Source organism: Nomascus leucogenys, chromosome 20 (assembly GCF_006542625.1).
Source record: "Nomascus leucogenys isolate Asia chromosome 20, Asia_NLE_v1, whole genome shotgun sequence".
Classification (NCBI taxonomy): Eukaryota; Metazoa; Chordata; class Mammalia; order Primates; family Hylobatidae; genus Nomascus; species Nomascus leucogenys.
Genome location: NC_044400.1, coordinates 82,387,874 through 82,412,108, shown reverse-complemented (window position 1 = coordinate 82,412,108; position 24,235 = coordinate 82,387,874). Strand labels below are relative to the sequence as shown.

General features: G+C 56.8%; 2 protein-coding genes across 5 annotated transcripts in view; both read left to right on the top strand.

The window, feature by feature from the left end:
* MAEA (macrophage erythroblast attacher) overlaps positions 1 to 7,951 on the top strand; it is a 49,221-nt gene extending 41,270 nt beyond the window's left edge. The window contains exons 6-9 of the mRNA XM_030801140.1: positions 398 to 506; positions 4,815 to 4,948; positions 6,003 to 6,198; positions 6,890 to 7,951. Of these exons, the coding sequence (XP_030657000.1) occupies positions 398 to 506; positions 4,815 to 4,948; positions 6,003 to 6,198; positions 6,890 to 6,985 (535 nt within the window). The 3' untranslated portion in view covers positions 6,986 to 7,951. The remainder of the gene's footprint in view (positions 1 to 397; positions 507 to 4,814; positions 4,949 to 6,002; positions 6,199 to 6,889) is intronic.
* Positions 7,952 to 13,480: 5,529 nt separating this feature from the next.
* UVSSA (UV stimulated scaffold protein A) overlaps positions 13,481 to 24,235 on the top strand; it is a 42,939-nt gene continuing 32,184 nt past the window's right edge. The window contains exons 1-8 of one of the 4 annotated variants that reach the window (XM_030801128.1): positions 13,481 to 13,562; positions 14,237 to 14,316; positions 15,846 to 15,945; positions 17,304 to 17,634; positions 19,632 to 19,752; positions 20,986 to 21,369; positions 22,712 to 22,824; positions 23,096 to 23,224. In XM_030801128.1, the coding sequence (XP_030656988.1) occupies positions 15,848 to 15,945; positions 17,304 to 17,634; positions 19,632 to 19,752; positions 20,986 to 21,369; positions 22,712 to 22,824; positions 23,096 to 23,224 (1,176 nt within the window). In that variant the 5' untranslated portion in view covers positions 13,481 to 13,562; positions 14,237 to 14,316; positions 15,846 to 15,847. Of the gene's footprint in view, positions 13,563 to 14,236; positions 14,317 to 14,884; positions 14,991 to 15,032; positions 15,264 to 15,845; positions 15,946 to 17,303; positions 17,635 to 19,631; positions 19,753 to 20,985; positions 21,370 to 22,711; positions 22,825 to 23,095; positions 23,225 to 24,235 lie in introns of those variants that run through there. The other 3 variants (XM_012499750.2, XM_030801129.1, XM_030801130.1) reach the window with 3 other exon arrangements.

The following is a 24,235-nucleotide window of genomic DNA, read 5'->3' as shown; positions in this document are numbered from 1 at the left end:
GGAGTGAGGCGATTACTTTGTACCTAGACTCTGACATAAAGGCTGTTAGCTCAGATTTTTCAACTTAAAAATGCAGGCCGGGTGCAGCGGCTCATGCCTGTAATCCCAGCACTTTGGGAGGCCGGGGCAGGAAGATGGCTTGAGCCCAGGAGTTGGAGACCAGCCTGGGCAGCACAGCGAGAATCTGTCTAACAAGACGTTTTTTCCATTAGCTAGGTGTGCTGCCACACAACTGCGGTCTCAGCTTCTCGGGAGGATCGCCTGAGCCCGGGAGTTCGAGGCTACAGTGAGCTGTGACTGTGCCACTGCACTCCAGCCTGGGTGACAGAGTGAGACCCTGTCTCTAAAAATTAAAATTAAAATGCAAACTTAAATGTGCCAAAATGTTGTTTTCTAGACATGCAAGAAAGCACTTCAGCCAAGCAGAAGGGAGCCAGCTGGACGAGGTGCGCCAGGCCATGGGCATGCTGGCCTTCCCGCCCGACACGCACATCTCCCCGTACAAGGTAGGGCGTGCGTCCCTGGGGTCGGTGTCATGCTGGGGTGGGGATCCAGGGTGTGTCTCTGGTCTGTAGCTGCTTCCACACATGGGGCGGGACGTGAGGGCCCCATCCCAGCCACACAGCCTGTCCAGCCTGCCAAGACAAGCTTTTCTTGTTTGACTCCCATTTTGCTCATAAGAAATTTGAATCAGGGCTGTGTGTGGTGGCTCACCCCTGGAATCCCAGCACTTTGGGAGGCTGAGGTGGGAGGATTGCTTGAGCCCAGGAGTTTGAGACCAGCCTGGGGAACATAGTGAGACCCCATCTCTACAAAAAAAAATTTCTGAAAATTAGCTGGGCATAGTAGCACCTGTCTATAGTCCAGCTACCCAGGAGGCTGAGTTGGGAGGATCACTTGAGCCCAGAAGGTTGAGGCTGCAGTGAGCCGAGATTGTGCCACTGAACTCCAGCCGGGGTGACAGAGCGGGACTCTGTCTCCAAAAAAAAAAAAAAAAAAAAAAAGCAATTGAATGAGAAAGGTTCAGGAAGCCTTTCAGCCTGGAGCGCTCAGCTGGGGCCCGGCTTCCTTGCCTGTTTCCCTGGTTCTCCTTTCTCTGCAGCCCCTGAGTCAGGAGTTAGGCTGCACCATCTTCCGTGGTTCTTTCTCTTGCTGACGCTTTGTATTTTATCTGTAAATATTGGAGCCTCCGAGTCTCCGCGGTCACTGGGGTAGGGGTGGGGGTTCTGCCATCACTAACCAGGCACCCTGTGCTCAGACCTGGCCCCAACCCAGCAGCTGGCTGCTCCTGGGTGAGTGGCTCCACTCTGCACCCGTGCCCACCCCTGCAACCACCCTGTGCCCACCTTGTGCTCACCCCCATGCCCGTGTGCCCACCCCTGCGCCCATCCTGTGCCCGCCATATGTTCACCCCCCGCCCACCCCTGTGCCCGTGTGCTCACCCCTGCACCCACCCCCATGCCCACTGTGCCCACCCTGCACCCACTCCTGTGCCCACCCCATGCCCACCGTGTGCCCCCCTTCACCCACCCCCATGCCCATGGTGTGCTCACCCCATGCCCACCCCCATCCCCATCCATGTGCTCACCCCTGCACCCACCCCCGTGCCCACCCCCATGCCCACCGTGTGCTCACCCCTGCACCCACCCCCATGCCCATGTGCTCACCCCTGCACCCACCCTCGTGCCCATGGTGTGCTCACCCCCATGCCCACCCCCATGCCCATCCATGTGCTCACCCCTGCATCCACCCCCGTGCCCACCATGTGCTCACCCCCTGCCCACCCCTGTGCCCGTGTGCTCACCCCCTGCCCACCCCTGTGCCCACCGTGTGCCCACCCCTGTGCTCACCGTGTGCTCACCCCTGCACCCACCCCCGTGCCCATGGTGTGCTCACCCCCATGCCCACCGTGCCCACCCCCGTACCCACTCCCGTGCCCACCCCCATGCCCGCCGTGTGCTCACCCCTGCACCCACCCCCATGCCCACCGTGTGCTCACCCCTGCACCCACCCCCATGCCCATGGTGTGCTCACCCCTGCATCCACCCCCGTGCCCACCGTGTGCTCACCCCCATGCCCACCCCTGTGCCCACCATGTGCTCACCCCTGCACCCACCCCCGTGCCCATCACGCTGGGAACAGTTTCAGTTCCTGGAAAAGGGGGAAACAGATAAAACCTCCTAGAGTTGACAGTTTGTTCTCTGAGCTTGGCGCTGGTCTCTGTCAGAGGCAGGGGTGTTTCCCGGCAGCCCCCACCTGCCACCCTGTAGGGACTGCAAAGCCCTGGGCAGACCCAGACCTGCTGCCTTCTGAAAGCTGCTGGAAGCTTTCTCAGCCTGAATTCTCCTGGATCTCGGGCGTTTGGGACATCTCATAATAAATCATCATTAGGTCACGAGGATCTTCAGGGGTGGAGTCTAAGCTTCCCGGATTGTGAGTTGGCACCTTGTTTCTCTCCCTTGCTCTGGAGACGGTTTTGTTAGAAATGCCAGAAAGGCTGACCCATACAGGGGGCCGAGACTTTGGGCCTAGGCCGGGTGGAGTGTGCACCTCTCACCGGACGCAGCCCTGCAGTGTGGTAAAGAGGGAGGCAGGCAGTGCCAGCCCCAAGGCTCATCTGTTGCCAGATTCAGGGGGCAAAACCGTGTCTCGTGGCAGGAACATGGGCCCTGTTGCCATGGGTCAGGCAAGAAACAGGAGGAAGCATTTTGTTCAGAGAATGGCAGAAGCCACCAGAGGCCCAGAGGCAACGAGTCCTGGGAGGATGCCAGGAGCTGTTCCTTCTCAGTGAGGACCTTCTGGACTGTGGCTTCCTCTCTTATAGACTTTGATTTTTAGACAAAAATGAGATTAAAAACAGCCTTTAGAAATGTTGGAGTTAAGTGTGGTGTTTACCCTAAACTGAGACTGAGAAGCTTACAGAGACTGATGGGTGACGTGCCCTGATGACCACCTCCCCTCCAGGTGTGGCCGAATCCCCGCAGGCTAGAGGCTGAGCGGCCTGTCTGGGTTGATGTGAAGGTTTTTCTCACCCGTGCTCACACACGCTGTCTCTCTTAAGTCTAAACCTGAGGTTATTTAGGGACAGACATTAATCAGGTTTAATTTTCTGTTCTGTGATGCTTTAACCTAACATGGACTGGCTGTTTTCCATTTCATACATGATTTCTCTGAAGTAAGAGTTTTTACACCTAATGCTCTGAGGTGCACTCTGCACTGAGCTGTCCTTCCAGCTCTGTGAGTCTATTTTTTGTCACAGTGCACAGGATCCACACATTCCAGATCATTCGAGTTGATTCACAAGTGAGTGTAGCAGAGTTAAGTCAGCACCAGCCCTGTGGCGTGTTGAAATCAGAGTTAAGTCAGCACTGGCCCCACAGTGTGTTGAAATCACAGAGTTAAGTCAGCACTGCTCCCATGGCGTGTTGAAACCACAGAGTTAGCACTGGCCCCACGGCATGTTGAAATCACAGAGTTAAGTCAGCATCGGCCCTGCAGTGTGTTGAAATCAGAGTTAAGTCAGTACTGGTCCTGCAGCATGTTGAAATCAGAGAGTTAAGTCAGCACTCATCCCTCAGCGTGTTGAAATCAGGGAGTTAGATCAGCACTGGCCTTGCAGCATGTTGAAATCAGAGGGTTCCAGCACTCGTCCCGCAGAGTGTTGAAATCAGAGTTAAGTCAGCCCTTGTCCTGCAGGCGTTGAAATCAGAGCGTTAAGTCAGCATTGGCCTCACAGCATGTTGAAATCAGAGACTTAAGTCAGCACTGGCCCCACAGTATTTTGAAATCAGAGAAGTCAGCACTCGCCCCGCAGCATGTTGAAATCAGAGTTAAGTCAGCACTCACCCAACAGCATGTTGAAATCAGAGTTAAGTCAGCACTCACCCAACAGCATGTTGAAATCAGAGTTAAGTCAGCACCATCCGTCAGCGTGTTGAAATCAGAGTTAAGCCAGCACTCACCCAACAGCATGTTGAAATCAGAGTTAAGTCAGCACCATCCGTCAGCGTGTTGAAATCAGAGTTAAGTCAGCACTCATCCCGCAGCGTGTTGAAATCAGAGTTAAGTCAGCACTGGCCCCATAGCATGTTGAAATCAGAGTTAAGCCAGCACTCACCCAACAGCATGTTGAAATCAGAGTTAAGTCAGCACCATCCGTCAGCGTGTTGAAATCAGAGTTAAGTCAGCACTGGCCCCATAGCATGTTGAAATCAGAGTTAAGTCAACACTCACCCTGCAGCGTGTTGAAATCAGAGTTAAGTCAGCACTTATCCCACAGTGTGTTGAAATCAGAGTTAAGTCCATACTGGCCTCGCAGTGTGTTGAAATCAGAGTTAAGTCCATACTGGCCTCGCAGTGTGTTGAAATCAGAGAGTTAAGTCAGCACTTGTCCCACAGCATGTTGAAATCAGAGTTAAGTCAACACTCACCCTGCAGCGTGTTAAAATCAGAGTTAAGTCAGCACTTATCCCACAGCGTGTTGAAATCAGAGTTAAGTCAGCACTTATCCCACAGTGTGTTGAAATCAGAGTTAAGTCCATACTGGCCTCGCAGTGTGTTGAAATCAGAGAGTTAAGTCAGCACTTGTCCCACAGCATGTTGAAATCAGAGTTAAGTCAGCACTCATCCCACTGTGTGTATCAGTCAACACTTGAGGGAGTTATGCTTTGTGCTTACCCTTAGTGCAAAGCGTGTGGGTCATTAGGGGATGGCTGTGGGCCGATGGCACCTGCCTCACCATGGCCCACATTTTTAAACTGTCCCAGGAGCTTCCCTGGGAGCATCCCCAGCACCCTCTGCCCTCTGTCTTCCAGGACCTCCTGGACCCTGCACGGTGGCGGATGCTGATCCAGCAGTTCCGGTACGACAACTACCGACTACACCAGCTGGGAAACAACTCTGTGTTCACCCTCACCCTGCAGGCTGGCCTCTCAGCCATCAAGACACCGTATCCTGCCTCCTGTGCGCAGTGCGGTTTGGCCTGGGGTTCGCGTCTTTGGTCACATTTTAACACGCTGACCCTGCACCTTGCCACTCTTGTCCTCCCACCACAGACAGCCCCGGGCTCCCGTGTGCCGCACTTGCGCAGTGTCTAGATGGTCGGGGTGGGGCCGTGTTGAGGGGCCTCGGGTGCGTCGCGCAGCCTTCACTCTGGGAAGTGGCGCACTTCCTCTCTCTCTCATCATCTCAGATGCCTCCATGGGCATTGATCTAAAAGCCCGATTTTGATGTGTTCTGGTGGCTGGGAGATTACCATTCGAATAGTTTTCCCATGTGATTACCAAGAACCTTGCCTGTGACTGACTCTGCCCTGCCTGTGACTGACTCTGTCCCACCTGTGACTGACTTGGCCCCCGCCTGTGACTGACTCTGTCCCACCTGTGACCGACTCTGTCTGCCTGTGACTCTGTCCCTGCCTGTGACTGACTCTGTCCCCACCTATGGCAGACTCTGCCCTCACCTGTGACTGACTCTGTCCCCGCCTGTGAATGTCTTTCATGTGACGTGACTCAGGCCCAGAGGGCAGTGAGTGTTTCGGGATTGCTGCTGGCACTGGCTGTGCTGGGGTATGAATGAGACTCAGGCCCCCTCCCTTGTCCCCTCTTTGTGGAACTCTGAGGGGGAGGGCTGGCGTGCTTGCCCACTGCCTGTTCCTAGGTGTCAGCAGAACATCCCTGCCCGGTGGCTCTCGTCTTGCCTGGAGAGGTTGCATGGCTGGGGAGAGGGTGGTGGGCAACGGACGGAGCCGCTGTGTGCCTGTGGTCCTGGTGCAGGAGGCCGGGGCGAGAAGGCGCAGGCTTCTTGTCTCCACCCAGGCCTCAGTAGGGCTGTTCAGCTGTCGAGTGCAGCACTTCCTTTGCCTCGAAAGATAGCCCCGTGTAGTCAGCGTGGTGCCCACGTAGCCAGAAGGGCACGCAGCCCAGGGTAGAGTGGCCACAGGGGGCTGGGCTCACCTTGGCTGCCCCGGGTGGCCCCCAACCCTTCCTTGACCCGATGCTCAGACAGTGCTACAAGGAGGACGGCAGCTCCAAGAGCCCTGACTGCCCCGTGTGCAGCCGCTCCCTGAACAAACTGGCGCAGCCCCTGCCCATGGCCCACTGTGCCAACTCCCGCCTGGTCTGCAAGATCTCCGGCGACGTGATGAACGAGAACAACCCGCCCATGATGCTGCCCAACGGCTACGTCTACGGCTACAATGTGAGGGGCAGGGCAGGGGGGCCAGGCTGGCATGTGTCGCCATCGGGACAGGGCTGTGTGGGGCGGGCAGGGCAGGGGGGCCAGGCTGGCATGTGTCGCCATCGGGACAGGGCTGTGTGGGGCGGGCAGGGCAGGGGGGCCAGGCTGGCATGTGTCGCCATCGGGACAGGGCTGTGCGGGGCGGGCAGGGCAGGGGGGCCAGGCTGGCACGCATTGCCATTGGGACAGGGCTGTGCGGGGCGGGCAGGGCAGGGGGGCCAGGCTGGCATGTGTCGCCATCGGGACAGGGCTGTGCGGGGCGGGCAGGGCAGGGGGGCCAGGCTGGCATGTGTCGCCATCGGGACAGGGCTGTGTGGGGCGGGCACGGCAGGGGGGCCAGGCTGGCATGTGTCGCCATCGGGACAGGGCTGTGTGGGGCGGGCACGGCAGGGGGGCCAGGCTGGCACGCATTGCCATTGGGACAGGGCTGTTCTCTCGCCCCACCCTGCCTTAGCTTCATTCGAAATGGATGAAGGGGTGGGAAGGACAGGCGAGGTGGCCCCGGGATGTCTTTGGCAGGTGTGTCTTCGGGAAGGAACTTTGCCTGAGAGGATGAGTGATTCCCTGGTGGTTCATTGTGGGGATTTTCCATGGAAAGCCGTGTTCACGTTGTATTCGCTTGCCTTAATGCATTCCTGGTTTTATTTTTCAGTCTCTGCTTTCTATCCGTCAAGATGATAAAGTCGTTTGCCCGAGAACCAAAGAAGTCTTCCACTTCTCACAAGCCGAGAAGGTGTACATCATGTAGGCCCCACGTCGTGAAGCGCACGCCTCGGGGACGGGCTGCAGCGGGCAGGGAGGCCACACCTTCCTCCTGTCCCACGCTCCAGCCTGCCTCGGCGTTTCTGTTTCTTGCGACCAAAGATCAGTGAGCAACGATAAATACTCTTAGGAAGAGAGAAAATAAGGTTTAATAAGTTTGTACTTGAAAACATTTTGATTGGTAGGATTTTGTAACACGTCAACCATTTAATGCTTCTGAAAAGTACTTTCAATTTGCGAAGGAAACTTTTCTTTAACGACTGACCTAAACATCGAGGGAAACTTTAGAACGTTTAAAATATAGGAGTCCGTGATTTCCTTGTGTTTTCAGTTTCTTTCCTTCTGTGAACGATGAGACTTGGAGAATGGGCTGGTCCTTCACCACTTCCTGTTGGCCCTGGCCCGGCCGGGGAAGGTGGCAGCGGCACTGGACTGACCTGCAGTGACCCGCGATGCCGCGCCACGAGGGACACTCACGGCTTCATTCGAGAGCTGCTGCCAAAACGCCTGGCGCTGCCACCGTCGGGCTGGCTTCGAGGATGCCCGCCTGCCTCACGGGCTGTGTCCGCGGGACTGTGTTCATACGTGCGTAGTTTCGATATCACATCGCGGGGCTGTGTTCGTACATGCGTAGTTTCGATATCACACCCTCCGTGTGCCGCCTTACTTCCTGCTTTGAGAATGTATAACGTGGAAATCCACGGGACCAAGTTTCTGCAGAGGCCTTGCCGGATGGTTCCATAACTGTAGAGTCTAATTACTATCCATTACAGAAATTAATCGTTCATTTGAAAGAAGTACTGATGACTTTTCGAAACAAATGAACCATCGTAGTTGACAGAGAACCATATCGTAGAGGTTTGTAGTTAGCGCTTATTTTTGCATGTTGATGTTGACTAGCCAATAAAATGTAAATGTAAACCATGCGAATAAAATGGTTTTCTATTTCTCATTTCTGTGTGAGCCGAGGCTGCCGTGCGTTTCTAACACCGAGGTTGTGTTCTGCTCCTCCCTGGGGCCCGGGCAGCACGGAGGGCATATGCGTAGCTTCTGGCACCACGGCCACGGGGAGTTGAGAAGCCGGCTGGACCGCACCAGGAGTGCAATCCTCCTCTCGGGCGCTGCCCTGAGGCGTGATGGCCCCAGTGTCTTCAGGCCCCAGCTTGCAGCTGGGTGACTCAGACACTGGTTCCTGGGACCCGCAGGCCATTGTCTGTTGTGGGTGGGAGCTCAGGCTGCAGCCACCAGCAAGCCTGGGCCTGCGGGTTGGGCTGAGTCTAGGGTTGGGCTGAGGAGGTCTGTGGGCTGTGGCCACTGGCCCTTCCCCACACCGCCCACCCCTGTTCTCTTGAGCACCCCATCGCAGCCCCTGTGACCAGCCTGGTGCCCCTTAGCCTGTCTCTTACTCCATGGTGGCTGCCCTGGCCCCTCCACAGCGCCCAGCTGGAACCCCCCCCCCCCCCCGCCCATTCCCACGTGCTCTTCTTTGGAGCGCCCATCCCCAGGTCAGCCCTTGGCCGAAGCAGACCCTGTGGCCCCACCGCCACACGCACTGCTCCCCGGGCTCCACCGTCCTCACGTGCAGGGGCATTTCTTGCCTTGTGTCCTGTTCTTTCCTTTTTAACTCGATTAGAACATACTGGAGCACACACATTCTAAGTTCACATAACGAATTTCTGTGTAACATGCATGTAACCACCAGACTGTTCCCAGCCCCTGGCCTTGCCCGGTCAATATCCTGGTCAGTCATCATCGGAGTGGCACACCCCGGCCCTGAGCTCCTCGAACACAGAGCCACATGGTGTGGGTCCATGGCTCAGCGTTACTCGGCTCAGCCCCGGCACGGCAAAGTCTTGCGTGGTTACAGGCCTCTTCTCTCCAGGGGAACAAGCACAGCGGCCTGGCCCCTGTCACGCTGGTGGACATCAGGCAGTGTCCAGGTAAAGCTGCCGTGAGCACTCTAGGAGGTGACCCTTGCTGTACACATCATCCTTTTGTGGGGAGATGCCGAGGAGTGCCATTGCTGGGTCACGTGTCCACTCAGCAGACACAGTTTGCTAAAGGGGTTGCACCCACTTCAGCCCATCTGCTCCACATCCACGCCAGCGAGTGGCACTGGGAGTCTTGAATGTGAGATGTTTTGTTGGTCGTGTTACCTCGCTGTACTCTTTCTCAATTGAGGTAAAAATTACATACACCAAAATGCACATATAAGTAAAAGCTACTCAGTGGGTCTTAATAAATGTACCTCCATGTGACCACCATGGAAGCCCAGGTATGGAACGTCCCCGTGGCCCCAGAAAGGGACCCCTTGTACCTTCTGAGTTATCCACAACCCCTTTGTCACCATAGGTGAGCTGTGCCTCCATAGGTGTCAGATGGTGGAGTGTGGACACTGGTGGGTCTGGCTTGTTTCACTCCGCAGACGCTTGTGAGGTACATGCCTGTTGCACGTGTCAGCACTTCCATCCTTGTGTGTTGCTGAGTGGAGTGATAGTAATCCATGTGTGCACAGACCACAGTGTACACCAGGCTGGAGTGCAGTGGCGCAATCTTGGCTCACAGCAATCTCTGCCTCTCGGGTTCAAGCGATTCTCCTGCCTCAGCCTCCCAAGTACCTGGGATTACAAGTGCACACCATCACGCCCAGCTAATTTTTGTATTTTTAGTAGAGACGGGGTTTCACCATGTTGGCCAGGATGGTCTCCATCTCCTGACCTCATGATCCGCCTGCCTTAGCCTCCCGAAGTGCTGGGATTACAGGTGTGAGCCACGGCGCCCGGCCTGTATCCATTCCCTTGATGGACATTGGGGTTGTTCCCTATTTGGGGCTATGATGAGTAAATCTCCTGTGCACATTTGCGTGCCAGTCTTCTTGCAGACATTATTTTCATCTCTTTGGGAAGTAATTCTCTGGAAATAGAATGAACTGAGTCATGGTGTGTTTATATGTTTAACTGTACCACAACTGCCAAAGATTTATCCAAAGTTGGTGGTAGCGTTTTACACTCCAGCAGCAGTGTGGACTCCAGTGGCCCCACGTTGTTGCCAACACTTGGTGTTGTCAGGTTAGCCATTCAGGTGGGTGTGCACTGGGGCCACTGTGATTTTCCCTTGCTTTTCTCTGATGTCTGATTTTGACCTCCTGATGCGCTGATTGTAATTTATATATTTGTCTGTTCATTTTAAACTGCATTATCTTATTGATTTGTAGGAATTCCTCACATACAAATCCTTTGAGGGATATGTATGATATACTTTATTGACTGTCATTTGATCAGCAGATTTTCTAAGTTTTAGTGCAGTTCAATTTAGTCTTTCTTTTGTGGCTAATGCTTTTCTATGTTCTAAAAAAAAAAATCTGCCTATTCCAGGGTTGCAATAATGTATCTTCCAGAAGATTCAGTTTCGGATTTTATGTTGAAGTCAGTAACACATCTCTAACTTGTGTGTGTTGTGTGAGGAAGAGCCTGAGGCCGATTCCCCACCATCCCATATGTTAACTCTATTGTTCTAACACCATTTGTTAAAAAGACCTTTCTTATCCCAGTGAATAATGTTGGCTCCATTAAAAAAAAATTCCTGGCTGTGTAAGTTGGGGTTTATTTCTGGACACTATCTTCTGTTAAACTGGCCCTTTAGGTCTATCCTTGTACTAACACCACATTATCTTAATGATTGCAGTTTTAAGGCAAATCTTGAAACCAGGGAGTATGAGTCCTCCAGTTCTGCTTTTTCAAAATGGTCTTGGTGGTTCTACTTCTGTTGCATTTCCGCGTATGTTTTAGAATCAACTCATCAGTGTCTGCTGAACGCTGTAAAAAGTGTGCTGGGATTGTCACTGGAACTTCAGTGAACCTATCATCCCTATTTGGGGACGGTATTAGTTTGCTTGGCTGCCGTAACAGAAGACCACGGACTAGCGGGTTTAAACAATGGACATTTATTTCTTCACGGTTCTAGAGGAGATGCTGGCAGGGTTGGCTCCCTGTGAGGCCTCTGTTCCCGGCCTGCAGATGGCCCCCTTCTCACTGTGTCCTCTCGTGGTGGACTTCCTCCTGTGCACACACATTTCAGGAGTCTCTTCATCTTACAAGGACATCAGTCCTATCAGATGAGGACTCTATCCCTAGAAGCTCATTTAACATTCACCTCTTTAAAGGCCTCATCTCCAAATAAAGTCACATTGGAGGTTAGGGCTTCAACACAGGAATTGGGTAGGCAGCGGCCACAATTCAGTCCATAACAAGGACTTATAAATCGTAAAAATATTGAGTCCTCAACCCATGAATATGGTATATCTTCCTGCAGATTTAGATCCTTCTCTCATCTAAGATATTGCCACCTCCAGGAGGCAGATCATGAGGTCAGGAGTTCGAGACCAGCCTGACCAACATGGTGAAACCCTGTCTCTACTAAAAATACACAAATTAGCCAGGCGTGGTGGCACATGCCTGTAATCCCAGCTACTCGGGAGGCTGAGGCAGGAGAATCGCTTCAACCCAGGCGGCAGAGGTTGCAGTGAGCCAAGATCGCGCCATCGCACTCCAGCCTGGGTGACAAGAGTGAAACTCCGTCTCAAAAAAAAAAAAAAAAGTATTTACAGAACTTTTCATTCCTTTTATAAAGTTTGCCTCTTATCATTTTCCTTTCATCTGAAAAGCATCCTATAACAGTTCCTGGACTGCAAATCTGCTGGCCATAATTCATGCAGCTTTTGTCTGAAAATGCTTTTTTATCACCTCAGTTTTTAAAGGCTATATTGCTGCATATACAGTTCTAGATTGACAGTATTTTTTCTTTTACCACCTTAAAGAGGTTCCATTTTCTTCTGGCTTGCTTTTTTTTTTTTTTTGTGGAGGGGGAGGAGGGGACAAGAAATCCTTGGCTTCTTTGTGCCTGTATGTCATATGCCTTTTTTAATCTGCTTCTAAGATTTGTCACTAGTTTTCTGCAATTTAAGGTGTGCCTTGGGTGGTTTTGTTTATCCTGCTTGGGTTTTATCATCTCTAAGTTTCCGTTGGTTCTTTTAAAATATCTTTTAGAAGTATCTTCTAATTCTTGGCTGGGCGCGGTGGCTCACGCCTGTAATCCCAACACTTTGGGAGGCTGAGGCGGGCAGATCACTTGAGGCCAGGAGTTCGAGACCAGCCTGGCCAATAGGGTGAAACCCTGTCTCTACTAAAAATACAAAAATTAGCTGGGCATGGTGGTGGGCACCTGTAACCCCAGCTATTTGGGAGGCCGAGACACGAGAATCATTTGAACCTCAGAGGCAGAGGTTGCAGTGAGCCGAGATCACACCACTGCACTCCAGCCTGGGTGACAGAGCAAGACTGTCTCAAACAAAAACAAAAATATCGTCTAATTCTCATCATGGTTTATCTTGGCTTTCTAATCTTATCCAGCATTCAACAAATATTGAGCACCTACTTTGTGTCTGGCTTCATGAAACAAAGCAAAGATCCCTATTTTCAGGGACTGTATGTTTTAGGAGTGAAGAGAAAAAAGTGAATCAGCTAGTAAGACAGTAAGTGTGTGTGACACAAGGCCAGAAGTGCCCTGGGAACAAGCGGGGCAGGTTCAGAAAACAGACGGGGGGTGTTGAGCCGGGGAGGCGAGAGGGTGCAGAAGTGTTTGCTCAGGGTGAGACATGAGCAGTGGCTGGAAGGAGGTAAGGAGCTCTGTGGATATTGGCAGAAGCTTCCCGGCAGAGAGATCTGCTCCCTGGAAGCCCAGTGTGGCAGCAAGAGCAGGCTGGAGAAGTCAACCGGTGGGATGTAGGGGGCGGCAAACACAGGCCACGACAGGTTTTGCTTTGCCCTGAGATGGGAGCAGTGGGAGGATTTTGTGTGGTGGAATCCTGTGATCCAACCTTAGACTTTCAAAGGTCCCTCTGGTTGCTGCATGATGGTCTAGGGGTACCAGGGCGCAAGTGAAAGACAAGGTGAAGGCAGTGACCCGCTGCAGGGGTGGCCAGGAATTGGCAGTGGCAACGAGGCAGGGGGACGTCCTCAGATCTGGATGTGTTCTGAAGGTAGGGCTGTCAGGATTTGCAAACCAAATGGGCGTGGAGTGAGAGGAAGAGAGAAGCCCAAGTGAGTCAGGTAATTGGTCCAAGCGAACAGAAGGATGCAGGGCAGTCCAGGCACGGTGCCTCACGCCTGTAATCCCAGCACTTTGGGAGGCCAAGGGGGGCGGATCACCTGAAGTCAGGAGTTTGAGATCAGCCTGACCAACATGGTGAAACCCCCGTCTCTACTAAAAATTCAAAAATGAGCTGGGCGTGGTGGCGGGCACCTGTAATCCCAGCTACTCGGGAGGCTGAGGCAGGAGAATGGTTTGAACCCGGGTGGCGGAGGCTGCAGTGAACCGAGATCGTGCCACTGCACTCCAGCCTGGGTGACAAAGCGAGACTTTGTCTCAAAAAAAAAAAAAAAAAAAGGCTACAGGGCCATCAGCTGATACAGAGGGCAGTGGACGGGCAGCTTGGTTGTGCTGTTGAGCCTGAGGGCTGGGAGGACACCCTGGGGCAGTGTAAAAGAGACTGGACTTAGCAATTGGTAAGAGAAGTTGGATAGAGAGGGTTTTGTTAGTATGGGAGAAACGGCACCCTTTTATGCTAATGAGAACTAATAACAACAAAAAAACCATGCTGTAGAAGACAGAGGGAAACTGCTGGATGGGTGCCTTGGAGGAAGCCACAGGCCGGGGATTGGGTGCACGGGGCAAGGGGCGCTGAGGGAGGGTCTGGCTGCAGCTTGCTCAGTGAAGCAAGAGGCCCGGTGAGGAAGGGGTGAGGCGCAGGAGCGGCTCGGGGCTGGCTGCAAGCTAGGAGCTGGGGGCCACTGACGCCCAGGGACAGAGGCTGGTGCTGCAGAGAGGGGCAGCGCAGGGAGTCCCTCTTCTTTTCCTTTTTAAAATAATTGCTTTACTGAGATTTAACTCACACATCGTGAAAGCCACCCTGTAAAAACGCGATTAACAGAGTTGTGAGCTACCACCGCTCTAATGCAAGGGCACGCCCATCCCCCCGAAAAAGAAACCCCGGCCCGCCGCCGGCGGCCCCGGCTCTGCACCCAGCCCCGGGCGCCCAGTCGAGCGTCTGCTCTGCGTGGCCTGTGCTGGGCGCCCCGCGAGTGGGGTCCACATCGCGCTCCTCCGGAGCCACGGTTTCCCGAGCCCGGTCTCCAGGTCAGTCCGTCCGCAATCGGCCTCGCACTCCCCTCCGTTCCAGGCTGCAGACCTCGGCGGCAGGACGGACGGCGCCTCTGCTCCTCATTCCGCCCAGGGCCAGCCCAGGCCCAGGGGTACCTGGTGTGTATCTGGCGCCGAGCTGGGCTCCGAAGATCCCAGAGCCCGCCCAGGGGTTCCCTTCCCGAGGCCGGAGCGGGGAGGCGCCGCGGGGTTCAGGGCGCCCTGCGCGGGGTGAGCTCGGGGGCGGGGGCCCGCGCCCTCCCGTCTGGGCCGTCCTCACCGGCCCTCCGCAGGGGAAGGGACCTGGCCGCGAGCCCCCGGGCGAGCGTGGCGTTGAGGCCCAGACCGGAACTTCCTTTCGGCCTCAGTTTCCCGGCCGGCCCCGCCCCAGGCGACCGCACATGCGGCCCCTTTAAGGACTTTCTGCGCCCTGCCGCCTCTTTTTTCTCGCGCGTTCCGCCTACCCCACAGGCTGCCCCGCCCTCGCCGGGAGCGCGCCTACGCCACCGCGCAGACCTCGGCCGCGTCTTTGCGCCTGCGCCTCCTGGGCCGGGGTGAGCCATTGGCTGCCGGGCTCAGGGCACGTGATAGGGGGCGGGGCCTTCACCGGAAAGGGTGGGGCAACGGCGAGAACGGCCGCGTCGAGCGGTAGGTGCAGTCGTCGCCGTGGTGACCCCAGCTCCTGATGCGTGCGGCCCAGGGCCAGCCAATGGCTGTAGAGATCGTGGGCACCTGACAGGAGGGGCGGTCCCCCCGCCGGAAGGGGTGGGACGAGGAGAGCGGCCGCGTCAGCGGTAGGTGGGGGTGTGGTTACGCTGCCGGGTGGGGGTCGCGCCAGTTCAGCACCCGCGGCTCTGCGGGCGCCGGGCAGACACCTGCGGCCGGGGAGTGTCCCGTGTGCCCGAGAGCGCTGGCGGCGGGGCCGGAGGGCGGGCCCTGGGCCGAGTGACAGGCCGCAGCCCCCGAGCACCGTCGAAGCCGGCGCGCCCGCCCGGTGCAGCCGCTGTGCGAGGGCGACCCCGCGTCCCAAGCCTAGCGTGGCCCTGCCGGGCCCCTTCTTTCCCCGGGTAGGGCGCAGCGCCCCAGCCTCGCCTGGCGCTTCCTTCCGGGTCCTTCGGCCTTTTCCTGGCGGTGCGGCAGGCTCTCGCCTCATCCCACCACGCAGGCCGCGGTTCCCGGCCCTGGGCCTCCGGGTAGGCTGCCTCCGTTAGGGCCGCCCCTGGTCTCCGGACGCGACTTTCATTGGTCTCAGAATTTCTTGGCTCCTCTTGGCCATTGCAGCCTTGCTGGAGGCTGCTCTGCGGAATCTGAGTGAATAAGAGAAACAGCAGCTGTCACGTTGGAGAAAAGCTGATTCGGACAGTACCACTTTCCGCAGTGCCCTTTAACGCACGACACTCAATGCAGCGTCCCACACACATGGGATTGTAGAGGTCCCGAGTTTTAGGTTCACTTTTAAAACTGTAATCACCGCCGTAAAGGCCTTGCTGGACACACATATTTCCCAGAGAGGCACCCACAGATGGTCCCCAGCCTCAGGGTCCTCCCGGAGCTTTCGGTTTGTAGTGGAGCCCAGTAAACACGTTAATAACACCGAGAGCTATAAAACACAGATGGTGACTTAGCATCTCTGCCTTACTTATTTCTAGATATGGATCAGAAACTTTCGAAGTTGGTAGAAGAGCTCACAACTTCAGGAGAACCCCGACTAAATCCTGAGAAAATGAAGGAACTGAAGAAAATTTGCAAGTATGTCTTAGGGTTCTGTAACTCATGGTAACTGACTGGCCCACTGAGCCCAGGACACACACAGGGCCCTGCCCTCCTGCCCCGACCTGGGAGAGAACCACCCAAGGGACACACCCAGCACATTTTCTCAGGGCCCTGCAGTACCCAGCTCTGACGGGTGGTCATGTTCTGGGGTCGGGGCGTGTGGCGTTGGGGACCTCAGTGCTCTGCGGTTGGTGCTTCTCTTCATTCCCGTTTGTGTGATTTGGAGCACGTCACGTAGGAGTTCTTGAGTGCACATATGTGATTTAGAGAGAAACGTGCATCTTCTTCTTTGCTGTTGGACTCTTCGAAGGGAGGGAATAGAGCTTGCTGGTGCGCGAGTTGCTCCATCGCCTTTAGGGTATGTCCACCTCTGTTCACTTCCTCCGAGGAAAACGCCGGCCGGGATCTCTGCGGTCACCCTCAGGCAGCCAGAGATTCACGGGGGAAGCAAAACTTCCCCTCGGAGGGTGGAGCGTAAGTCGAGGACACTGATTATCCTGTATCCTGCGTTTGTAAAACGGGAACTTATAGACTGTTTATAGAGTGATGGAGTGTTGACATTTTGATAGAAAATTTCAGGTCAGGTTTTGCGGCCTGCGCCGGGAAGTCCAATTCGCAATGGTTTATGTGGGGCCAGGAGCTGGGAATAGGAGCATTCAGGAGGGGCTGGGAGATGTCCCGTGCTCTAGGCGTTCCCTTCCTTCCTGCAGCAGGAGGCACCCAGCTGAACAGTGTGCGTGCCGGGCGGTGTGCGTTGTGCCGGGCGGTTGGTGTTTGTGCCGGGCGGTGTGCGGTTGTGCTGGGCGGTGTGCGGTTGTGCCGGGCGGTGTGCGGTTGTGCCGGGCGGTGGCCGTTTGTGCCGGGCAGTTGGCGTTTGTGCCGGGCGGAGTGTGTTTGTGCCGGGCGGTGTGTGTGGCGCTGGGTAACGTGTGTTTAAAGAGCCGGATGGTTTGTGTTTCAGGCTTTGCTGTAATGCCTCAGCTGTGAACACAGCTGTAGATGATGTAGGTGGATAGATGGGCCACGTTCCAGTGAAACTTTGTGAATGAACACCGACATTTGAAGTCTGTATAATTTTCACATTTCACCAAGTATTTTTTGTTTGTTTCGACATTCTTGGCTTGTGGGCCACACAGAAACAGGCAGGGGCTGGGGAGCTAGATGTGGCCCTTGGGCAGTAGTTTGCAGACCCTGCTCTAGAAAAGGGGAGAATGCAGATGGGAAGACAGTGGTGGTCCCTGCCACACGTGCGTGCAGCATCCCTGCACAGAGAGTCTCCCTCCGCCCATCCTCTGTGTGTGGGGCAGTTGGGTCAGGCCAGCTTGCATCCCCAGGTCTTCAGAGGAGCAGCTGAGCCGCGCCTACCGCCTGCTGATAGCACAACTGACCCAGGAGCACGCCGAGATCCGCCTCTCAGCCTTCCAGATCGTGGAGGAGCTCTTCGTCAGGTCTCACCAGTTCCGGATGCTGGTTGTTTCCAACTTCCAGGAGTTCCTGGAGCTCACCCTGGGCACGGACCCCGCACAGCCCCTGCCGCCCCCCAGGGAGGCGGCACAGAGGCTGAGGCAGGCGACCACTCGGGCCGTGGAAGGGTGGAATGAGAAGTTCGGGGAGGCCTACAAGAAGCTTGCCTTGGGCTACCACTTCTTAAGACACAACAAAAAGGTAGGCGGGCCTGGCCCATTTTTTCAGAGACTCTGGTTACCTGACGTGAGGAGGGCAGACTGTACCAGGGTGAAGATGCGCCTCCTGTTGAACCTGGCACAGCAGGGGCCTGCTTGGCCTTGCCTGAACACCCAGGCTGCCACACCATCCGTGTGGAAAGAGGACAGCAGCTGGGGTCACGGGCTCCCTGAGAGGGGCGGTGCAGCTCTGAGAGGAAGAGCATAAGCTTTATGTGTGGGTGGAGCTGAGGCTGCATGCGTCATTTTTTATGTGTGTGTAGGAGACAAAGGAAAAGCCAAATCCAACTTCTCAGATGCAGCGTTTCCTATGACAGTGGCCCCTGGACTCTGGGACCTGTCCCAACCTTGCACTTTAAGGCTCCACCCGGACCCTACTGTGGGCTCTGGCTAGTGCCTGGCATGATGAAACCCACCAGGATCTGCCGCTGTGGCCTGAACCCAGCCTCATTGCCCAGACCCTACCGTGCCCCTTACCCCACCTGCCACGAAGGCTCAGGCCTCCCCAGTGCAATGACCCAGCCCCACTGGCTTCCCTTTGTGCCCTTGGAGTGCCCTGTCTCCCAGGGTTCATGCTCAGGGGTTGTTTCAGACTCCTGGGTCTAGTCAGCAGCCTCTGCCTGCTAATGGAACAAGCACACTGTTCTCTTACCTGTGAGGTACTTGGGGTGAGAAGTCTCGTTACCTCTTTTAAGTTAGCAGACGTGCTGGCTTTCCCGGGCTCAGACAGCAGAGAGATGTGCATTGTACTTTGTTGTAATGCACTGTGAACAGCTGGGTGTGAGGTGCACACCCACAGTCCCACTGACTCTGGAAGCTGAGGCTGGTGGATCACCTGGTCCTGGGAGCTTGAGTCCAGCCTGGGCAACACAGCGAGACCCCTGTCTCTTAAAAAAAAAAAAACCACTGTGAACTTACAGGCGCATAGGGCCCTTGGCCACGCACGGGTGCTGTGTCTTTTGTTAGGCCTACTTGAGCTGTATCTTCCTCGCATTCTGTATAGATGGCTCTAGCTTTTGTTGTTGTTGTTGTTGATGTTGTTTTTGAGACAGGGTCTTGGTCTGTCGCCCAGGCTGGAGTGCAGTGGCATGATCTCGGCTCACTGCAGCCTCCGACTCCCTGGTCCAGGTGATCCTCCTGCCTCAGCCTCCCAAGTAGCTGGGACTATAGGCGTGCGCCACCACGACCGGCTATTTATTTATTTATTTTTTTTTGAGATGGAGTCTTGCTCTGTCACCCAGGCTGGAGTGCAATGGCGTGATCTCAGCTCACTGCAAGCTCCGCCTCCCGGGTTCACACCATTCTCCTGCCTCAGCCTCCTGAGTAGCTGGGACTACAGGCACCTGCCACCACGCCTGGCTAATTTTTGTATTTTTAGTAGAGACAGGATTTCACTGTGTTAGCCAGGATGGTCTTGATCTCCTGACCTCGTGATCCGCCCGCCTCGGCCTCCCAAATTGCTGGGATTACAGGCATGAGCCACTGCGCCCGGCCTAATTTTTGTATTTTAGTAGAGGTGGGGTTTCACCATGTTGGTCAGGCTGGTCTCGAACTCCTGACCTCATGATCCGCCCGCCTTGGCCTCCCAAAGTGCTGGGATGACAGGCATGAGCCACCATGCCCGGCCAGCCCTAGTCTTTATTTTCTTTTTTCTTTTTTTTTTTTTTTTTGAGACGGAGTCTCACTCTGTCGCTTAGGCTGGAGTGCAGTGGCGCGATCTTGGCTCACTGCAAGCTCTGCCTCCCGGGTTCACATCATTCTCCTGCCTCAGCCTCCCAAGTAGCTGGGACTACAGGCGCCCACCACCTCGCCCAGCTAATTTTTTTTTGTATTTTTAGTAGACACGGGGTTTCACCGTGTTAGCCAGGATGGTCTCGATCTCCTGACCTCGTGATCTGCCCACCTCGGCCTCTCAAAGTGCTGGGATGACAGGCGTGAGCCACCGTGCCCGGCCCCTAGTCTTTATTTTCAATTGCTCAGGTGGATTTTCAAGACACGAATGCCCGGAGTCTGGCAGAAAGGAAGAGAGAAGAGGAGAAGCAGAAGCACTTGGATAAAATTTATCAAGAAAGAGCCAGGCAGGCGGAGAGGGAGATGCAAGGCAAGTGCCCAGGACAGAGGGCCCCCCAGAGGGGCCACGCCTCTGGGGGTTGCCCGTGGTCCAGCAGTTCATCTTCCTGGTCCCGGGGCCCCGGCCGCAAGGAACCCAGGTTTTGAGACAGGCTAGGTGGAGACGATTCAGGTCGGGCCGGAAGGCATTCTCAGCCGTAGGACCCGACTCTGTCCCCAGCACCCTGCAGGGGCCTCCCAGGCCGTCCATGCCTCTCCCGCGCCCTCTGGTGGTCACGTTCACCCACGCCCATTCGCTGCGCGGACCCCTGGGCAGAGTTGCTGGGCACAGGTGTGCCTGTGGGCAGTAGTCTGAGCCCCAGCCTGGCTGAAGGTCCTGCCATCTGTTTATTTTGTGGCTGCCTTGCCATTGCCAGCCCCTTCCCAAAACTTCACCGTTTGCTTCTCAGCCATCAGCCTTTCTTGTGAGGGGCACCACGAGAGTAGGGGGGGGGGGTGCCACGGCCCTCCTGAGACACCTCCTGGTGTGGGCAGAGGCACGGCCCTGCGTCTTCAGACACATGTGCCCCAGATCCTTCCCCTGACAGACTGTGGTCCCAGGCGTGGGCCCTGCCACAGGCCACTCCTGGGAAACGCAGGCCTCAGGGGAGCTCACAAGGCAGGCAGTTGGGTGCCCAGACAATGAGGAGGCTGCCAGGAGGAAAGCTGCTCCGGCCCAGGAGGTGTGGCATGAACAAGGCTGTTTGTTGCCCTAGCAAGGAGGTGCAGCCACTTCCTGGGAAGTGCAGGCGGGCTGACCTCCCCTGCGCACTCATGCTCTCTACCGAGAGGTGCAGAGAGATTGCCTTGCAGGCCCAGCTGCTGAGCTGGGTGCCTTAGCAAGCAGTTAAAAAGTGCACTACACGACTGGCCGTGGTGACGCACGCCTGTCATCCCAGCACTTTGGGAGGCCAGGGCGGGCGGATCGCTTGAGTCCAAGAGTTTGAAGCCAGCCTGGGCAACATAGCAAGACCCTGTTTCTACAAAAAAGTTAGCTGAGCACGGTATCACGTGCCTGTAGTCCCAGCTAATCAGGAGGCTGAGGTGGCTGGACTACCTGAGCCTGGAAGGTCGAGGCCGGGGTGAGCTGTGATTGCACCACCGCATTCCACCTGGTGCTGAAAAGTGACACCCTGCGGGGAGTGGGCCTCTGGGTGTGGTTTTGGGAGGGCTGGTGCTTTTGCTCCACATGGCACAGCAAACAGGTGTCTTGATCTTTTGGCAGAAATGTCTGGAGAAATTGAATCCTGCCTGACGGAGGTAGAGAGCTGCTTTAGGCTGCTGGTGCCTTTTGACTTTGACCCGAACCCGGAGATGGAATCCCTTGGCGTGGCTTCCGGCACGTCCGATGCCCTTCGCTCCTCCTGCGCGGGCCAGGTGGGCCCTTCCCAGTCTGGCACCCCTGACCCCTGGGACGGAGAGCAGCCCTGCTGCAGTAGAGACCTGCCTGCTTCTGCAGGCTACCCCAGAGCGGGCATCGGGGCACAGCCATCCCAGACAGCCATAGGTGACCCCTCGGATGAGGACGAGGACAGCGACCTCGAGGAGTTTGTGCGGAGCCACGGGCTGGGCTCGCACAAGTACACGCTGGCCGTGGAGCTCTGCTCAGGTAACTGCCTTCCCGGGTCTTCGCGGCGCCGCCCTGCCCCAGCTCCGCCCTGCCCCAGCTCTGCCCTGCTGCAGCTCCTGGGTAGGCCCCTCCCTCACTGGCACCCGGCCCAGGAGCCTGGGAATGCAGGGGCCTCCCCTGGGGAGCTAGGTCAGGGGTCACCACCAGGTTTTTGCTTTCCGTGTGGCCTCTGCACTGGGATCCCCCTACCCATGCCAGGCCTCTGTGGCCACAGGGACACTTCTAAGAGCTCATGGCAGCCCTCCACCTCAGCGAAGCTGTGGGCAGAGCAAGGACCCGCAGGATTGGGGTGAGGTGGGGTCTCGAGGCTGTTGCGGTCCTCGAAGGATGAGGAAGCGCAGGCCTGACCTCCAAGTGACCAAGAGCCCTGGGCGGGCTGTGTGGGCATCCCGCCAGCTCACAGGCCTGTCAGGGTCCCGTGTCGCCATGAGGGTCGGGCAGCACCGGCCCTTACTGGGAGGAAAACGTGTTCCAGAAATGGCCACAGGCAGCCTTGGCACTGCAACCCGGGTGGGTGAGGATTGCAGAGACATAGCCGCCCCCCAGCCCCAGCTTCCTCCCAAGCCTGCTGCCGCCCTGGGGTATGAGTGGAGGCTGGGGCCCTTTGGGTACGTGCGTGGCTTCAAATCACTGTCTTTGAGGAACCTGCTTCTTTGGAAGCAGGCACAGCAGGTGTCCCTTCACCAGGGCCAGGAGGCAGCCGGGCTGGGAAGCTGCTGGGAGAACTGATCCTTGGGTCTCAGCTGCCCAGAGGTGCCTCAGCAGTGAGGCTGCAGGCCTGTGTGGGGTGGACACCGCCGCTGCCAGCCTGGGCTGTCCTTGCCTGCATAGAGCTCGGCCCTGCGCCGGACACTGAGGGTGCCACGGCGGGGGAAGCCACGGCAGGGCAGAACTGGAGTTGGGGTGTCTGGCGGAGGAGAGCCCAGGGTGGGTGGGGGCTGGTGAGGCTGGGCTGGAGGGGCCTAATCCTGTGGGGTGGGCTGTGGAGGGGAAGGTTCTGTGCCCGTGTTGGGGCGGTGAGTAGAAGAGGCTGTGGGTGTCTCGCCCCTCCAGATGGGATGGCTGCAGCCAAGGAGATTGAGACACAGGCGGTGGAGCTGCGTGTGAGGGGAGGCTTTGGTGTTAAGCCACAATGTTCTTTTCTAAGATCATAAAACATTTCCTTCTCACAGCATCAGGTTTGGGATTCCTGGGGGCAGGCATGGGCGCCTGGCAGGTTCCCCTCAGGCTAGAGCAGCCTTCACTGTGTGGTCCGCTTCTCCGGGGCCTGTGGGAGACGCCGGCCGGCGCCCTCTTGTGACCTCTGTGTGCCTCTCCCCAGAGGGCCTGAAGGTGCAGGAGAATGAGGACAACCTTGCTGTCCTCCACGCCGCCCGCGACATACTCAAGCTCATCCGGAACAAGTTCCTGCCGGCTGTGTGCTCGTGGATCCAGGTGAGCCTCAAACCTGGGGCCTGTGGGTGGAGGGACGTGTGCAGAGTGCCATGCATGGGGGGTCCCTTTCTTGGGGGGACTGTGGCCTGGTGACTGAATGGCCCCTGACCCGTGAGGGCTCTGTCCCTCACCCGCAGCTTCGTCCTCTGCATCCCAGGTGTGCCAGGGACCCCCCCCCCGGGCCAGTGGACCTGGCGTGTGCCTCCCAACAGGACAGCTTCCCAGGGCCTGCCCAGCCAGCCCCTGAGCTGTTCACACCCCCGTTTCGCAGCGCTTCACGCGCGTCGGGACCCACGGTGGAAGTTTAAAGCGTGCCATTGACCTGAAGGCGGAATTGGAGCTCGCACTGAGAAAATACAAGGAGCTGGACATCGAGCCTGAGGGAGGGCAGAGGCGCAGGGTGAGTAGGCAGGCGGCGAGCGGGAAGGGGTCCCAGAGGCCTCAGTGGGGGAGGAGAAGCTGTGGGGGGTTGTGCTGTGGGCCTGGCAGACCCCACTCAGCCTCAGCAGGACCTGCTTCCCCAGCAAGGGCTTCCTGTGAGCCCAGGGTCATCGCCATGGCAGAGGGGACAGTGCAGCTGTCGGGTGCTGCCCGGCTGCCGTGTATGGTAGCTGAGCAGAAGTGCTGAGTGCTGCGCGTGCCTCCAGGAAGCCACCAGTCAGGCTGTCCCCCCGTGACTCCTTCTAGGGAGTCATCAGCAGTGCGGCGCCTGTCCTGGCAGGCACTGTATCCGCCAGAGGAGAGACTCCTGGCGAGCCCTCAGACGGCCAGGAGGGTCAGTGCGGGCACCGGTGCCCACTCGGGGTGGAGACTTGGGTTACTGTCTGCTGGGCCTTGCGAGGGGCTTGGGAGGGTCGTAGGGGCACTGCACTTCCCTGAGCAAGGAGCATGGGGTTAGAAGGGGGCAGGGCCGCGGCGAAGGGCTTGAGGCTGGAGGGAGGTATGGGGTGCCTCTGGTGGGGTGAAGCTGGGAGCAGAGACTGTCGCATTGGGCGTGTCGGAGCCGGTCGAGGGTGGGGGTGCCCAGCACACTGCTTTGCCGGGGCCTTGAACTGGCTGAGCATGGACTGGAAATCCGGGCCTCGGTGCCTGGAGGGGCCTGAGAGCTGGGGTCCTCTGCAGACGTCCTTGGCAGCACCCAGCACAGTCAGGCCTTGGGACTGGAGGCACACAGCGGCCACCCTGGGCTCGCACAGCAGTGCTGTCTCTCAGGCGCCTCTCCCTTCAGGAACCCAAGCCCTGAACCCCAACAGCCCTGAGCTCTGACCCCAAACCCAGCCCTGGCCTAGGAGATGGTGGCCCTTTGGCTCTCCCCACTTTAAGGAAAGCTTTGGGGTGGAAGTGACACTGTGCTCCTCGCCGAGGAAGAGGTTGGTTTCCACAGCAGCAGACGTGCAGGGCCTTGGAAGTT